This window comes from Triplophysa dalaica, chromosome 8 (genome assembly GCF_015846415.1).
Source record: "Triplophysa dalaica isolate WHDGS20190420 chromosome 8, ASM1584641v1, whole genome shotgun sequence".
Lineage (NCBI taxonomy): Eukaryota > Metazoa > Chordata > Actinopteri > Cypriniformes > Nemacheilidae > Triplophysa > Triplophysa dalaica.
The window spans coordinates 13,257,806-13,276,132 of NC_079549.1; the positions used below are offsets into that span (position 1 = coordinate 13,257,806).

An 18,327-nucleotide genomic window follows, 5' to 3' on the forward strand; every position below is an offset into this window, starting at 1 on the left:
AAACGAAATAATAAAAATGACAATGAATATAGCTTTGTATAATTGCTGCTATTTCATTATCATATTTGTATGCATTCGCAATAATTCCAAGTAAATGCGCAATGCTCAACCAATGTCTGAATCTAAATAAAATGCATATGTTAATATAACGCATTCAATTGGTCTTTAATAAGTACACGAAACAGCACTGTCGTTTTATTGGTCAATTAGTAATCCATACAAAAACAAATGTATGAATTCGGGGAGGGTACATTTCTTTACACTGTACCAATCAGAGTGCATTTATTAAGGGGGCGTGCTGAAACATCGGAGCGCTGGTAAAATAAATTATTAAAATATTTAATAGAGCTAAGAAAAATAGTCGATGGAAAGCACAATTGACTTCATAATCAATCTTCCTGAAGAAAATATTTTAGCTTAGATGATTTATGACTTTATTTGGAATCTAATCGATTTCTTATTATCACCTCCAGCAACAAATTCAACAATATTCAATACAAACACGAAAAACATTTTTTTAAAGACTGCGAAGAAACAAATGTCTATGTTTACAATACAAACAATCCGAATTTAGTACAATCACATAAATGACATATGTAGGCTATGCTAATATGCAACAATCATCACCGCACAAAACAAGAAGTAACTATGATATCGAATGTAAATGAGAAAGAGCGCGTGCGGGGAGCGCGCATGCACCACGCACAGGTGAGCTACCTGTCAGATCACTGAAGCAGCGCAGCACCGGCAGCCTTTTTTTGCGTCTCTTCTTGCACATCCCTCGTTTCTTATGGTAGTGCTGTCGGTGGTCTTATAACGATCTGTAACGATTGTTGCTCTTTTCTATTTTACAGGAAATCTCTACCGCATCACCTTTCCAGCGTCCCACACCTGAACTGCAGCACGTCAGATGGGACCTGAACTGTGCCATCAGACGAACCATCACTTCCTCACGCCAGTGTTTCTCCATCTATCCCGCCGTGTAAAGATAGGTGGCGTGTGTGTCAGAGTCTCGAAGCGCAAAAGTAAAAGAGAGAGCGTAGAAATGTCATCTGAAGAGGCGGAACACGTCAGTGCGTCCTCAGGTTTGTTCCGTGTTGTGGCTCACAGAGATCAGTCCTAACCTGTCCATCAGGAATAACGGTCCCTCATTATAAAGCAGAGTCCTCCTCGGCGCTACAAACATCTCTCTCTGTGGCGTATTCCTCCCCTGTAGCCGGCCTTTTTGGGAATTTTCGTGTATTTTCGGGTAGGTGAGCCTGTTTCGTGTGTACTTGAGTCCTTGTGGATGCTTTTTATACACTGTTGGACTTTTTTTACCCCCCCTCTCGAATATGAAATTGTAATCAACTTGGCTTCAGCAGCTTACCGGCTCAGGTGAGAAAGGTGCGCGCGCCTCACGGACGGTGACATAGCTACCGGCAGCTTCTTACAGGGTTGATGATGATGAAGAGGCACGTAAAATTGACAAGTTTACCGATTTAAAGCAGCTCTTATAAACCGTGGTATCCCCGTTAGACGACAACATTTTAAATGAGAAGAATAAAGATGCAAATCAAATGTTATGTGAACCAGTTTGGGTTTAAACGTTTCAACATTTAATGCATCAGTATATGTACTGAGATATTTATTGCATGAATTTGAAATAATAATAATAACAGCTGAAATATAAATAAATCACTTAGATTTTGATGTCAGCATCCTGGTTGCTGTTAATCACCCACGAATATTCCAAAATACTTCGACCTAAACTGTGATGACAGGATGATGTGGACTTGTTTATTATCTCGTTTGTTATGATGTGATTATGTGGATTATTATAGGATTCGAAAGCACATCTTCTCCAACAAGGTACTGTGACCAATGCACAATTTCTTATCTCTGGGACACAGTTGCACTAAAACTCTTATAGATTTTTATTCATTGTAAACAATTATTTTAAAAGTTTTAAGAAATAGCACTATGTCATTAAACAGTTTTGTGATTGTTTTCTGCTTAATACATATAAAATAGATTGCCTTAAAATAAAATAAATAAAACTGTTTTGTAAAACTTTTGTAAAACCGTAATAACTCGATTTTTATAATAATTCATAAATTGTCGGTTAATCAGAATATATCAGACTGGAGAAAAATAAAGCAGACATCCATCAGGCTCACAAAGAAAGTGGCTCATTAGATCTCACGCCTTTATCAACTCAACCCAGAAAGAGAAAAAAACGCGTTTTTGGTTAAAAAAAGCATTTCCACTAAAGACAAGCTGCAGAAAACTTTTTCGTCTTCATTCAGTGAAATGTTGTTTAGACAGCACGCAGGCTTTATGGTAACTTGAAGGTGTCGGTGTGTCCGTCCCCCTTCATTCGCGCACTGACGCGCTGCTGTCCGATCACACACACACACTTCAAAAGATCAGGCGACGCGCAGGACGCTCACGGTCCCTCTAAACAAACCCCCCTGGATAACTTCATTCGGACTTCAGTTACTCTACTTGACAAAATATCGTCTGCTCCTCTGTGACCGACGCACATCCTCCTTCCACCCCTGAGAGTACAATTGTTGCCGTGTGTGTGTTGGTTGCTAGATCTTGGATGAAGGAGCGGAGCCCATGCGGACTGCTGCCATCTGACCCACTCTTATCAATGAAGCAGGAGATCATGGCGGAGGGTCCCCGGTGTAAGAGGAGAAAACAGGCCAACCCGAGGAGAAAGAACGGTAAGAAAGTATATTTTATTGAAAAACTCAACTCCGGCGTGTACTTACGTCTTTAAACATACTTGGATTTGGTTAAGATTGTGCGGTGTCAACTGAAGCCCAGTACAGATGAGTTCGTAAAACCCTGCGACAGTGTAAACTTTAATGTTGTCGTCTTTTGTTATACATTTATTTATTTAAGCTGTCCGTTGTCTCAAGGATGTTTAAGAGTAAATGGTGTAAGAGAGCAGTATTTACAGGGGGAGTAGTGTAACGGTCTGCCAGAGAGCGTCTATTATCTCACAAGCACAAAACCGTTATGTGAGTGAGTGAGTGTGTGAGAGTGAGTGAGTGCGCGTCTTCTGACGGACACAATAAGCTTCTAAATACTTTTGTTTGCTTACGAAAGTTGTTTTAAGTCATGTTTGTGATATGTTATAGTAAGTTCTGAAAGTTAAAACGCTGTTCGGTGGACTTCTGTCTTTGGTGAAGTTGTAAGGAAGTGAAGAACTGCTGTGCGGTTACAGGTTATGTGTTGAGACACTTTTCGTCAGTTTCTTAATTTATAAGTTAGCTCGAGTATTACGATTTATTGAAACCATTATGAGATAAAACAAAATTGAAGCGAAAATGTGTTGTGGGCTTGTTGCGATAAAATAATAAGTCATAGTGCAGCAGGAATGGCCTGAGGAGCATTTTAGTCACAAAGAACAACAAACTCATCTTCCAAACAACTTTGTCAAGATATTACTCACTCATTCCCATCCCCCGTTTGTTAATAAAAGTTATTTTTTATTTGTGAAGAGGATAAGGTTAACATTAAATTAAACAGTTTGACTAGACTTTAAATTATTCTGATAAATTGTTTTAGCCTATCAACTTGCATATGCATATATGCATGTAAATACGTCACTGTTTATTTTTGAGAGCTGTACGTACACATATTAAGTGTCTGTTATGTTTGACCTCATTTCGTTATTAAATGCGAGCTATTGATTACATAAAAATCAATGTACCATGTCGGTGGAGCACGACACTGAATACAGTCGATGGGTTGAAACTCTGTTTTAAAATGGGGGCAAAAATTATTAAAACGATCATTTAGCAATCTCGTGTTTCTCTCGTAGGCTATGTCCGAAAAGGAGACACAACAGTTTATTTCCCAGCGGTGTGAATATAAAAAAAAATGTGGGAGCGTTTGCTCGGAATGAGGCCCGTACAGAAACAAAATGATTTCTTAGTTATTAAACTTTGTTGTTTCTGTTTTTTATCTTTAATTAGATAGAGATCATAATAAAAAAGCAAAGTTGATTACTAGATAGAAAAAATATTTAAGAAGAACAAGTTGGGAACTAGATATCTGTAACAAAATAGCCTACTTTGTATGACGTGAGTTGGGTAGATGCCTGGAAGCACGATTACACGGTTTCTTCTATACAATACGTTGTAATTTATGTAAATTATATAAATTGTATATATGTTCACAACCTCTTGTTTAATGTGTTTCATTAGAAATCGTATGATTTTAACGCTGCATAGCATATGACTGCGTGCAATTATTCTGCAATATTTACTTAAAATAATCCATAACATTTTCTACATAAATCCGATTGCGATTTTTTACTATCTTGATTTTTTAACGCCATTACACATTTTTTAGATTTAAAAATGGATGTTAAAATAACACATTCGTTAAACAACAAATTTATTTATAAAGTTTGTAGCTCAGGCCGATTCGTCGGTCCTCTTCTCCTCGGACCGCGGCCCCACCCCGCTGTTTCGAGGGCCCAATGGGAGGTCACATTAGGCCCTATGTGAAACTCGATCTCCTATCTGGCTGCAGTTGTGTTGTGGTTGTCATTTACCCACCCACACCCCCAACCTCCCCCTCTTTTTCACAGCACGTCACATCCAGCTGTGAGGGCCAGCTTGACAAAACTGTCAGAGGCGCAAGGCTATAAAGTTGCAGTGTTTTATAGGTAGTCCTGGTTCTGTTGTTGCATGTTGCTTTGTGTCATGACGCATCACATAGGCAATTGCAAGCTTTACATGATGCTGTGATGAAGCTTCATTGATTTTTAATTTCCTTCAATTTTCCTGTTATTTTGTGTGGGAAACTGTGCCATGTCCATAATGTTTCACTGTGTTTTAAAGATGCTAACATTCAAAATGTAAAAAAATTTGGGAGGCATTTTTTTGGCTGTTTCAGAAACCGTTGCTAGATGTATTATTAATACAAAAGATCAGAAACCATTGTGGGAATGACGATTGAGTCACTGCAGTTACCAGATTAAATCAGTTGTTTCTCTGAAAGGAACATTGTGCGATATTTGTTCAGATGGCATAAATAGGCTAGCAGGTTCACCGAGACAAAGCACTAAGACAATGGCTTGTCATCGGGGCATCTCATTGGCATGCTCTTTTAATCGGCAGTACCAGGGTGTCTAGTGTACTGTCTTTGGCACGTATCGCGCACAACCGGGCCATTGTTAATGCAGCTGCGATACCTTTCACCCTCCTTCTATAACCTCTTCCTACTAAATCACCCTTTTAAAAAAAAATATGTGTAAATTCTAGCCATTATTTCTTCACACATTTACAAATCGAGGTCTCGCTCTCAAAACACACATACATCTCAAGTAGCTCTCCAGCAGTACCATCATCTTTGCTGACCTGAATGCCTTTCATATCTGTTATGCCATGTCGCAGCCACCCCCTTTTCCCTCTCTCCCTCTTATTCTCTCCCTCACCTCCTCTCTCCCTCCTCCACAACACACCCCCTCAGTAAACACCCCCGAGGGCAGAACAAAGAAAAGGAGCTCCTCTCCTCCTCCTTAATCACAATTCAGCCCTTTCACTGCCGCCAGGCCACTCTCTCGCTTTCAGCATCCCAAAGCCAGAGATGAAAAGAGAGGGAAAGAGAAAGGGAGAGCGGGTGAGCGAGTGAGGATAGAAGAGGTGGAAATTATGATAGGCCAGGGGAGAGAGCTAGAGGTATTGAGGTAGGGTGACATAACTTTGGTGCCTGTTTGTGATTGTTAAACTCCCCTGGTTACGCTGCCCACTCCGAGCGACTGCCCCAGCCGAGGGACGGGGTCCTCACTAATGGCAAGATAATGTTACTTGATGCCAGTCTGGAAGTATTAAAAAGGGAGTAACAGAAGAGAGAGAGAGAGAAGGGAGGGACTATGAGAGACCAAAAGAGAGACACTGATAAGCTTAGTAAGAATTGAGTGAGAGAGAAAACAACTTAGAGTGTGTGTATACAGGAGGAGAGCTGGGGGCGGGGGGACTGAAGGGGAAAGCAACAGATTGTTTTATGGACCCAAAAGAAATATCACAAGTGCCTGAGAATAGTTGGTTTTCATTTTTAAAGAGCTGCGACAGAGGTTAAGTGTTAGTTGTTTATGTTGACACTTTGTAGAAAGAGCACACAATTCTGTTGTGCATCATGCTCATTTAAAAATTCAAAATTTTTGGCTTTTCCCCCAAAGTTGCCATACATCTGCTGGATTCAAGATAAGCTGTCGACCCAGATATAGAGATAAGAGAAACAAGGCGCTTGTCTTTAGAGTTCCATGGATTTGTGTGGACGGTGGGACAGATGCCACACTCAGGACCAACACTTTCTAGCGGTCCATCGCTTTCACGAAGTGAGACAAAACATCCAGTCAGGGGCCAAACGCCTGTGCCTTTTCACTGACAGACAAGACATCCATTATTGTGTTAGCCTTTCATTCGTTTTTCCCCCTGTACCTCAATAGGTCAGGGATCACAAATGCAAATCCACAGGCATACCGAGAGAAAGAGAGAGAGAGAGTAGAATGTAAGAATACTCAAATGCACCATGTGATATGAATTCTTAATTTTATCTGTTTCGCTCCCTCCCTCCTCGACTTTTTTTTTGTTTGTAAGAAAAGGAGATTATCTGTACACCTTCATTCAAGTCCCCTCCCCTTTCAACCGGGCCAAGCTGTGCAGGATTTAGGCCGATTTACTTCAGCAAACACCTATGGACACTGGGGAGGGGACGGACCCTGCTTGGAAAGAGGGGGTCCTTTGTTTGCTGGGGTGCAGAAGGCCTAATGCTTCACCGGGCGGCCGTATTATCGCATTAAGCTGTATGCTGGTGGCCCAGGGAGGCTGGTTAAAGCTAAAGCAGTCTGCTATCTTCCAAAGACAAGGGAACATACATTAGCAAAGAGACATGCCCCCATTGTGTGCCTCAAACTTCTTCTCTGGGCGTGAGAGATTAGATGGGTCTAGGTAAAGAAGCATAAAAGTATGTTCTGGTCAAAGTACACGCTGCTTCAAAGGGCTCCCACAGAATCTTTTTGAAACTTGTGTTATTTTGGAATATTTGCTGAGAGATGGTATGATTCCTATATACTTATACTTTGTGGCAGGAAACTCTCTAACCGTGGCATAACTATAGTGTTTTTATTCCAAGTTAAGCTATATTAAGCCCATCCCCCTGTTCATTTTTCTTGTGTCTCTCCTAACTAGTGAAGAGAGATAGAGAGAGCTTTATCTGACTCTGCTCTCCCAACATCTGTCACCGCTATGAGGGACAGGAGAACACCACCGGGGGCTTCGTTAGTCCTGTGTCACTTGTGACTAACCGGAATATGGGCAATTCACAGTAGCGAGTCTGTTCTCTTTTCTCCTGCTCTCCCACTCTCTACTAGATGATGCAGCTTCAAATGCCACAGTCCAAAGCCATCTCTACGTTGGGTGTGGGCAGTTGGCCTAAGAGTGCCAGAACGCCCACGCTGGCCATCAGGATCGAGATAGCATGTTATGTTTCCGTAGTCTGAGGTCGTACTTTACAAGTTATCTGTTGTTTGTTCAAGGTGTTCGACCGTGGACGTTTATGTGTGTGGTTCAAGGTGACTGACAGGATTTGTTGTACATCTTCCCCCCGACTAACCATGTGCACATTTTCTTCATGATTGAGTGCAGAGTAGCGCTGTGACATTTTGTGGCGCCGAATTGCCGTTAGCCTAAACAGCGAGGATTTACCAAGGTCAATAATGAGGTATGTCACGGCAGGCAGCAGAAACAACAGTGCCGGTGATAATGAATGGAACTAAGGTTGAGCTCGGCTGGGATGTGTTGGTGTGGGGGGGCATTGTGAATAATACTTGCTCAAAAAACAGATAAGCACTTAGAATGGGATGCAGCACTGTGTTTCTTGTGATAAAGTTGTTTTTAACCATCATCTTCCTGACAGTCGGGCCGATTAAGTCTAACTTATGTGTTGCCTCTCACAACACCCACACGTACACAGTACGCATTCACATGGACATGTCCCGTTTGATTAGTGGAACACCTCCGGGAAGGTCACAGTCACATGGAACAATCAATAACGGATCGGTGGATTAAGGTGTCATGACATCTCTGGGCTCAGACCTCCCATGTATGGGTGAATGCCTCTTAAACCCCACTCTGTTGACAATGCTCCCGCCCTAATGCCAGATCTATATTACAGGCCAAAGAGTCCATGTCTGTAGGCTGCGGCCTGGCTGCCAATCACCTGGGTTTGAAAGTTTCCCCTCGCCTAGCTCCAAAGAAAACACAGGCTGCGTCTGCCGTAGCGTATCTTCCCTTTGCTGTGATGAGGGTGGAGATGTTGGCCTGTGATACGGTGGTTAAGTAATTGGAATAGATTGCTCTCCGAGATTAGCTCGAGTGTAATGGCCTCTTTCATTCTGACCCACAGTCGCAGACACTGCACTGAGATCAGGCAAAATACGCTTGTCTATGTCAGAGGGGCCAATAGCTGTAATTAAATCAGCCTTGTTATCTAAACACTTACTTATTCAGCCATCCATTTGCAACATGAAAGTGAAAGTAAAAGTTTTTCTAAGAAACATGTACATTTCAACATGTGAACTGGTTGGAGTTCCTGGTATTTGACTGTAAAAATGGTCCCATGGATGCTGTCAAATGTCAAATTGCTGCCTCCGGTAATGAATAGGATTGAAGAAAATTAATCTTGACAGAATTGCTTCTTTGCATGCCCTTTGACAGACAGACCTGCCGTGTCTTATCATAGGTGAGGATTTGAGAGAAGTTACCAAGCTCAGCCTTTTCTGCTTTACTGCTTCTCCTAATGTCCACCAGCAGGGCTCTTGTCTGAGATTACAGGGCATAACTTTTTTTTGAGGGTTGCAGGTCTAGCAATTAAAGTAATGAGGAGACACTCCGCTCACAGAAGCCAAGGCCTGAGTGTAGTGCTGACTCGCTGCCTTTCAAGTCGATAACTCCTGGCCCACAACCTCGGGCAAGGCATGCCTGCCTTATCATGGAGGATGTCCTGTGCTTTACATTCCAGGGCTAAATGATCCTTTTCCTTAGTGTAAGCGCTAGCACTCAGGAGGATTGGATCTGATGGCCCCGTCAAAGCAGTCTCTGGTTGCTAAAATGAGACACTGGCACGGACTAACTGATGTGGTTTCTCTGAAGTGATGGATGTGATAGCGAGATTTAATTTATCAGAATGTGTATGATTATTAGGATTTGTGCTGCTTCTACATGGGTTTGCTGAAAAGTTGTCCATTACCTGAAAACGATGAGAGACTATGAATTTGTTATATTGATGCACAAAAATTGCATTTTGATGCCTGAGGGTCTACTGTAAGTGAATGATGTGAGGCTTTAATTGTTTTCCATTTGGTAGGCAGCAAAGAGAGTGTATTGCCATGTGTGCCACAAATCCAGATGGTATGACTGAACCCACCTTTTTAAGCTGGCAAAATCACAGGTCTTAATGCCATCAGCTTTTCAAGTTTTACAATGGGCCAGGCCTCGTTATTACCAGCGGCGGCCTCTTCGGCGAGACTGCCATAAAGAAAGTGTTCCTCAGCAATTAAAGCTAATGAAATATTCATGTGTGGCACCTTCCTCAGCCATCCTCGCAAATGAGCAAGCTATACCACCACCCCCCAACCCCCCCCCCACCAACTCCCCGTCTTTATTATGGCGGTAGCCTGGCATGTCTGCAATTAGTGCACTGTCTAGCAGTGCTGGCTGGGTATGGCGGGTAGAGATTGGAGGAGAGGGGAGGGGAGTGTTAGGGATGTTGAAGGGGTCACGTGATGCTTTGGAAGGTACACAGGAAATGGAGAATGGGAAGAACCAAGCAAGAGCCATTTGTAACATGAGGGTGGCACCGCCCGCTGATTCCCTTCACACACCAGCTTTTGTGCAAATAAGCAGGGAAGGAGGATAGTGATAGTTGTGTAAAGGTTGGAGGTGTGAGACAGAGTTATAAAATTGAGTATTTATTGATTGGGTGAAATTATTTGGAAACGTAGTGTGATGCCATGTTACAATGCTCTCCATGTATCTTTTATAAGAGACTCTTCTTGTTATATTGTATCAGAAAACAAGCACAGCTGTCGATCCACTAGTTGATCTATCACACACTCGTAGACAATTTATTTTTTCTCTCTTCACACATAGCGACAGATGGACACAAATGAGCATAACAATGTAGTTTTGTTAAACTGAAGACAAAAGAAGGAGGAAACACTGAATAGTTGTTTGTTCAACTGCTCAAACTTTTTACCTGTGAACTCATAGCTTTCTTAGTTGTTATGGCAATCGGCAGAGGCCGTCGATTTAAATTCTTTTATCACAGCGGATCGAGCTGTTGAATCCTTAATTCACATTTGCATTAAACAAAGACTTTACCCATCTCCACATCAACCTGGAGAGGCCTTTGTCACTTTATGAGGTTTTCACTCTGCCAGTGACCCTTTTGCATGTCAATGAGGAGCCGTACACTCTCCTCCCTCATTCCCACGCAGCGAGGTCCTATCCGTGGTGCACCTTTCCCCGAATCTCTGTGAGAAGTCCCGTGCATCCTCCAAACAGGCCGGCCCTGCCGTGTTTACTGTGGGATTAGGGGGGTGAAGGGGGCGTCTGCGGGAGGGTCCGGGGGCAGCTGAGGAAGAGGTAGCCATGGGAAGGGCCCCCCAAAGGGATGGAATGCCGGTGAGGTCAGCAGGGGTTGGTGTGGGGGGAACCAAAGAAGCTCTCCGGGGATGGAGCAGGTGCTTTTGTGTAGTCCGTCAGGCATCAAAGACGTGACGAGGCTGAAAAGGTTAGTGCTGGCGCTGCAAAGCGAGACACCCCCCAACACACACTTTTTTTGGCTTCGTACTTGTGAGAGTGGGTGCAGGAGTGAAAGTGAAGGCTGGCTCCCATGCTCTGGTGTGCAGAGGTCACTTTTTGTACCTGAATGGGCTCCAAAGGAAGAGAGGTCCATGGCAAATGCTCAAAGTAAAGTTTTCCGCTCCGTAACGGGCTGTTTGCAGGCCTGTCATCATAAATGTGCTTCATTTTGGCACATAGGAGCTTGTCAATCCCTAACACGATGTGAAATCTATTTTACCTATGGAGTGTTTATTAAGCACCAGTGAGATTTAATTCTGAATTTAAAGGCCATTTAGGTTAATACATTTTCATTTCATTATTTTTTGTTTATTTTTGATAAACCGATCTCATTATTATTTTAATTTGATCAACAAAGACCTCAACGTGATTCAGTGATTAAAATAAAGCCGATGATGTTTAATTGACAAAAAAAAACAAAATAACTTTTTCCTCTCAGATTCAAGTCCTGTCACTGCTTTTACATGGCTTTGGGTCAAAAAGCCCAGTCAGGCATAATGCTGAGAAGTCTTCACAGCCCAGCGACGAATTGTCTTGCCTCTCTCTGCACTTGACGCCCAGCCTCACCCAATCAGTTCACCTCGTGTATTTTTTTCCCTTCCGTTAGACGAGCAAAGCAAGAGGAGGTGAGGTGAGGAAGCGGAGGGAGGGGGGTGGTTGGCGGTGGGTTTCAGTTGTTGCAGGTTGCGTCATGGGACCCGCGGTGTCCCCTTTTGTGCAGCACGTCAAATGTGGTTAACATGCGGCCATTTATCTGCAAAGCCCCCTGGGTGTACAATGGCCTGGCTCTGTGTGTGTGTGTATGCGGAGGGGGAGGAAATGGTAGAACGGTGGGCTTAGCATCGGAGCATTCCTATTCTCTTTCCCTGTCGCTGTCACCTCCCCTCCTCCCCTCATTTCTTCTCTTGGCTGCACACAACCCCTCAGTCATTGTTTCGTTCTTTTTTATTTTTCACCCCCGGGGTGCTGTTGGAGCGACTGGGTCAGGCGGCATCTGACAAGGTGCTTCTGAATGTTGTGAGCTCCCGTGAGATGGATTGTTCCTTGCGAACGCCCTGTAAACGACAACCCTTTAGTAACCAGGGCGAGAAAAAGAAGGTGTGCTTTAATTCCCAACAGCACCTAGCGTATTGCAGATTGCTTTCCGCAGAGTCAGAACTAAAAGACGTCCCCTTATCGCTTAGTCATTCTTTAAGTACGTTCCGTATCTGTGAGGTGAAAGGTTGTTTACAGCACAGGTCTTTTGAGGTGCTTAAAAACAACATAACAAAATCAAAGCCGACGAGACAGTTATGGCTCTTTCGATTGCCTAGTTTGTTTTGCCTCAGCTAAGCTGCCTTTTCAGTAGTTTTGTGCCAATAGAAATTGCATGCATGCATTTCACAGGTAACAAGATTAGTCAGACCGATGATTGACTCATTTGCCAAGGGAACTGTTGAAAAAACCGCACAGGAGCTCAATGTAAAATTTGTTAATTTTATTTCTTCAGTCTAGATACATTCAAACAGATACTAATGGCGTCACTTCCGAGAAAACAGCCTTTGCTTTTTGTGTCTCCCCTAGAGAGAGCAGATGCAAAAGGGTCAAGGGCCAGTCTAATGATACAAGTGATGTGTGTGCGGTGGGGGGGTGTAAACGTATTTTTCTATACAAGACTTCTTTGCATTGGTATGTGCTCGCTGAACTAAAGGCTTCTCAATTTGATGAGATAAATGCCTAAAAACTGCACATCAATTACAGAGAGTTTGTCATGATCTAAAAAATCCTTCGGTCAAGTCATTCTCGACAGAATGATGCATCACAGCAGAAGCCAAATAGGTGTAACTGAATTGGTTTTTGCTCAGATATTTGCTATTGAAAAGCCAGTTTATTTTAGGGAATGGCTGGACGAGTCACTACTTCAGACATTTTAGTTGGACATGTTGTTTTCCTAAGAAATGGGTGGTTGCTGTCCCTCGAGGCACAGAGCTCGGAGAAGCCACAGAGAACACCAGCTTTTTTATTTTCCATGTTCACCCTAAAAATACACCACCGTACATCCCAGCATTTTTGCGGCGGATGCCATGAACCGAATCCTGTTGGATGGATTTTTGCATCCCGTGTAGCTTAAGGACGGCCGATGTGTTAGGGGACGGCAAATCATTTCCCATCTCATCTTATTCAAGGAAGAATAGTTTACATTAACAGCGCCAACAAAAACTGTCGGCCAGCAACGTTCCAGGAACCTCCCAACTGACCGTGAATGTTATCTATAAATTTGTCCTCACAAGCTATTTACCCTCGTTCATTTGTTGCTGCTTTAACATTTTCTTTATTCAACGCTTGAGCATACTGTCAACAGCGCGTTTGCATCCCATAAACAGTTTCCATGCCAGTCCCATACTTATTTCCCATGACTTGCTTTCTTATTGTGATTTAGAGTTGACTTAACACAGCACAGTTTGAGGTGAGCAAGAGACGTATATTCTTGTAGCTGTTTGGTTACAAATATTCGCTGGAAAGTAGCTTCTCTGGTCAGAAGATGTGGCTTTACAGTTTGAGATAGTTACTCACTCTTAATGTTTCCCAACACAGGAAGTGGCATAAAACAGTCATACCACATAAGACAACTTCAATACAATGTTTGAGAGAAACAGCGCGCTACAGCTCTCTGTTGCCACTCGACCGACGGCCATCGGCAGAGTGCTGTTGACACACGGCCATCTGTAAACATTTAAAAAGATGAGTTTGCTTACAGACTCTCCTTTTTAATTAAAGGCCCGGGATGGCGCCCACCCTTTTCCACAGGTTATGTGATAACTGCACCTCTCTGTGAAGAATGAGAAGGTCTGCTGACGTCTTCTCCAAAACACTTGAGCGAGGGTGGAGATTCAGCAGTGTCCTAAATTAGACGCTCTGACATGAGGCATTATGTAGTGTGCAGGAAACTTCCTGTTGAATTGATTTGAATCGGGCCATTTTGAAACGGGGCTGAAACAAACAAGTTCGATGAGGTATTTGTGACCTTTAAAATGACATGTCATGCTTTTGATCATCATTTTATGATTGCGCAAAAAATGAGTGAGTTTCTGTTGATGATTGTTGAGTTGTTTGTTTATGACTGTTAACTGAAACAGAGCGACAACTCTTTCTGTTTTTGTCTGGCAACCAAGTACACAGACAAGCAAGCAAACAAACAAATACACATTTGTGGGTTGAGACTGGAGATGAGATGGGGTGTTGTGCAGAGAGTGTGCAGTCGAGATAAAACGCAAAATCCTTGGGCACCATGTCAAACAGTTCACCTGAAACTAATGCTCTAGCAGACTCCTTTACGCAGGGCCCTAATGAGTATGAGGTTGGCGTGGGAAAGAAGACGAGGAGGCACAAATAGGTGACCCACTAGGCCAGGGTGGGGGTCATACCTCTTGTTTGAGTGGGCCTTTTGTTTGCATGTCTGAGACATGGGAATTAGTGAGACTATAGTGTTGTGGGCTATGGCTGGATTGATATGAACAGCTCGAGAAACCGTATATTACTTACGGATTAACAATGTAATTATATAACTTGTGTGACGTGTGTTATCAATAAAAAATATTTTCCTTAGTTTATCACCTTTTTCAGTGCATGAGACCTTTTTGGTTGTGTGTATGTATGTTTTCTGTCCATGAGTATGGCTTTAGGAAACATGATAGAAGAATATATATTGAACTGACTTATAAATAATTTATTCCCAAAAAGTCAGCACAGACTATTCTCTCTGAAACGTTTGTCGAGACTGTTCATATTGACCACATCAATCAGATTCTATAATCCCTGTCAAATGAAAATCTAGGTTAAATGCAAATTGATTCAAGCAACAGCAGACAGTAATTAACATGTTAGTTGTGTATACATGCACTAGACCAGAAGGTCATTCATTAAGACCTGGGAATGTCTACAGTTATTATTTAAACCAATTTACAGCAAGAGCGAAAACTGTCAGGAAATGTTTTTGAAGTATGATAAGAGAAAGGGGGAAACTTCTAAGGTTTTGGGTAACCGAGCCTGTCAGATTAAGACCATAAGTGATATTAATAAAAAGAATGTGACAGTTATGTAGCATTATATTTGAGGTATCTGGCTCTATATATGTACATAAAAATCTGTAAATAAATGATTACAAATAAACTATCAAGTTTATATTTTTACCCAAGGCCACAATACAGTCACTTCATGGCATTGGTGTACTTTTATGTGCATGCTCTTTAAGTCCAAGTTAAATCTGTATATGCTAATTATCTCTCTTCTTCTCTTTTTTCTCTTGGTGCTGATGGCCGTTTCACCAACACAGGTAAGAACATCTTAATATATACACATGACACATACACATTTAAAGCCAATCTCTGTTATGTCCTTATTTGAAGAAGCTAAAGAAGTTTTTAAAAGCCCTCAAGAAACCTCTAAACTTCCTCTTTTTTAAACGCTTTGCGTTCATAAAGTGTTATTGTAAACACTTCCTCTGTTGCACAGTAACAAAGTCACAATTTTGTTACATTTCAGCTAATTATTTGACTCTTCCCTGATAAGCAACCTCTCATTTTCCTCAGTACTTCTGCTCTCTGTTGCATTTACAGCTATTCATATGTGATGATTATCAGCGTTTGTGTGAAGCTGTCTTTCTTTTATCTATTATTAGATCTTAACTAGATACAAATCCTCTATGCTTCTAGGTTGGCTATGTTACAATTGACTTAAGGAAACCGCTTGTTTCTTTTGAGAAATTATTTAACCACATCTATGACTATGAAGTCAGTGATACATACATAAATTATACTGCATTTCAATAACACGCAGCAGTAAACAAACAAACTTTTGGTTACAAGCAGTGTAGAAAATGACTTTTCTCTCTCTCGATCTTACAAGTGGAAATTGCATAGCAGTGATGTGACACTATGAAATCTGAAGTTGCTCTAAATGATTAATATTAAAGTGTTCTGATAAAAGCAGCATGCTTTCACGGGCGACTTTAAGGGAGGCAACAATATCTCTCTCCACCTGGGGAAATGAATAAATCCCGTTTCCCAACTGTGAAAAATCTGTTCTTTAATGTGGAGCACAGCTCCTAGCCGGCATCATGTGGGTGGGCCTGTGTTCTTCCCACTAAAATTCTAGGATACTTTTTTTCTTTTTGCCTGGCTGAGAAATGCATCGCCTCGCCAAGATGGAATAAGGCTTCAGAACCAATGAAAAGGTGTTCCCCAAGGAGACTGCTAATGCAAAATATTACCCAGAACCCAGAGCGAAGATGGAAATGAAAGAAAGCTGTTTGATTTGGTGAAGATGTAGATTCAAGCTTAATTTTGTTGTCTCCAGTTGGACGTTGCAAATGTTTTTTTTTGCAATGTTTAGGTGAACGTTGATAGCCTCTTGAGTTTAAATGCAATTTTAAAAAGCTTAAATGCGTCCTTTTGAAGATGCTTATCTTCACCTACTGTGCACACATGGTGTGTATCTTTGACGCCCTGACAGTTCCACACCTTTACCACAAAAGCTGACAGAGGTGGCTATTTTGAAAAGTGACATTAGCTGATACAACTGAACTGAGCTACAGTGTGAAAGACTAGAGTGCAAATCTCCTGCATGCACAAATAATGTGTGGTAAACACAATTGTTATCTGACCTTTACGCTTTATCATGTCAATACATATTTTTATTTTGATATAACTACAAAGCACATTTTTAAAGCGAAGATGTGTTGACTACGTAACAGACCTCATGTGGGATTGTGGCTTAAGGAAAACATAACATGTTTTTTGAATTGTAAAATGTTGAAATTCATAGATTGTGTGTGCGAGTATGGTGGGTAAGGTACTGAGAGCATTTTCAGATAAAAACTGTAACTCATTTTGCCTTTCAGCAACACTTCTAATTCGGATACGATAATGTCCTTACCCAGATCCCTATTTCTGCCGAACTATCGAGGCTCTTAAACGCAACTAGTGCACTTAAAACTATTCTAAGCAAAACAGCTTGAGCGTTTCGAGATCTCCCGTTTTAAGTGGCAGATTGTTTTACAACAATAGCACTAGCCAATTACTAATTGGAGCCTATAGTGAAATTAACAGAGCACTGATTGGTAAAGAAAGAAGAGAGGAGAGAGAGAGAAGGGTCCTTCATGCACTTTCTTTAGAGTGCACCTTGAGTGGCTGCGCCAGTGTCTCTGTGCTTCCATATTGAAAGAACGGTGGTGGCGCAGCTCCCAGTCAGCGGCTTTGGATAGTTGCACGGGTTGCGCTTGGTTTCCTTTTTCAAAGTCTTTTTTCCCCTCTCGACTGCTGAGGTAGCCAGTGAGGTGTCTCAGACAGGTAGAGAATGTGAGGTGCAATCTGGTAAAAGAAGGAGTGTTTCCATCTCCACGCCCCGCCCCTCAGGAGCAATTTCTTCAAGTAACAAATATCTTTGGCGCTTGGAGGGGGGCGACCGCTAGGCTAAAGGAGGAAAGATGCCAGCATGACTCAGGAATGGGACGCGGTGGGTTGACATTTCAGTCCCACCTTTTGTAGATGTCGCCTCCTCCAGTTTATTCCGGCATCTGGAGTTGATCAAGCGGTCACTTCCTAGTGCTTTTAACCACCCCTCACCCCCGCGACTTAAAGGGGGTCGACAGCTGTTAAAACACCTGAGCACGCTTGCCCGAGACCCCTCTTTCCCCTCCTCCCCGCGGAGGTCCACACATTACATACTGGTGAGGAGAAAAAGAGCCACATGCTAACTCAGGTGGCCTGGCAACCTGACACCACCTGGGTTCCATGAGTCTAGACTTAAGTTCTGGCCTAATTTGCAGGGCATCCGAGTGTCCCCTGGGATTACAGCCCCGCAGCCTTTTCTACAGCGGGGAACTGCAGTCTATGAGCAGATTGTATCAGCAATTTAGGTCCTGTCTGCGGGTGATCTTTAAGGTTGTGGGACAAGCTGAGGGTTCAGACAGCTGTAGCCCTTTTGATCTTCTATTATCCCACTGTAGCAGTCTAAAGATAGCCGTCACTCACACGCACCTAAATATAGTACACATGCAAAACAATATGCATCAAAGATGCTGTAGTACGCATTCACAATGTGACCAGCTAAATGACAGAAAGAGAGTGTTTTTAGTATAAGAACAAAACAATGGCTTGGTGCTGAGGTGATTCAAAAAGTAGTTCATGACCTAGCCTTTCTTTCTGCCGCGACTGAATGTAACAGAATCAGTGTTAGCCTCTAGCATCCCTTGAGAGAGGGCATTATGGCTGCTGTATTGTTGGCTAACCTCCTGCCAACTGTGCAGGGAACAAAAGGCCGAGCGTTTATTACCAGACCCTGCTGTGTTAAAGGAAGCCCAGACCAGCCCTCCTTTCCTGGGGATGGCCTTCTTTTAGCTATACTTTCATCGAGCAAATGTAGCTCTTGCTAATAACCAGGTAGATAGCTGTTTTTAGGAATGATGTGTCATTTTAGG

The 18,327-nt window shown here is 42.4% G+C and overlaps 1 protein-coding gene across 5 annotated transcripts in view; it reads left to right on the forward strand.

Moving 5' to 3' along the window:
- Positions 1-365: 365 nt before the first annotated feature.
- The window catches only part of zeb2a (zinc finger E-box binding homeobox 2a), a 48,666-nt gene continuing 30,704 nt past the window's right edge, over positions 366-18,327 (forward strand). For 2 of the 5 annotated variants that reach the window (XM_056754533.1, XM_056754537.1), the window contains exons 1-2: positions 1,092-1,249; positions 2,581-2,711. In XM_056754533.1, the coding sequence (XP_056610511.1) occupies positions 2,588-2,711 (124 nt within the window). In that variant the 5' untranslated portion in view covers positions 1,092-1,249; positions 2,581-2,587. The other 3 variants (XM_056754536.1, XM_056754535.1, XM_056754534.1) reach the window with 3 other exon arrangements.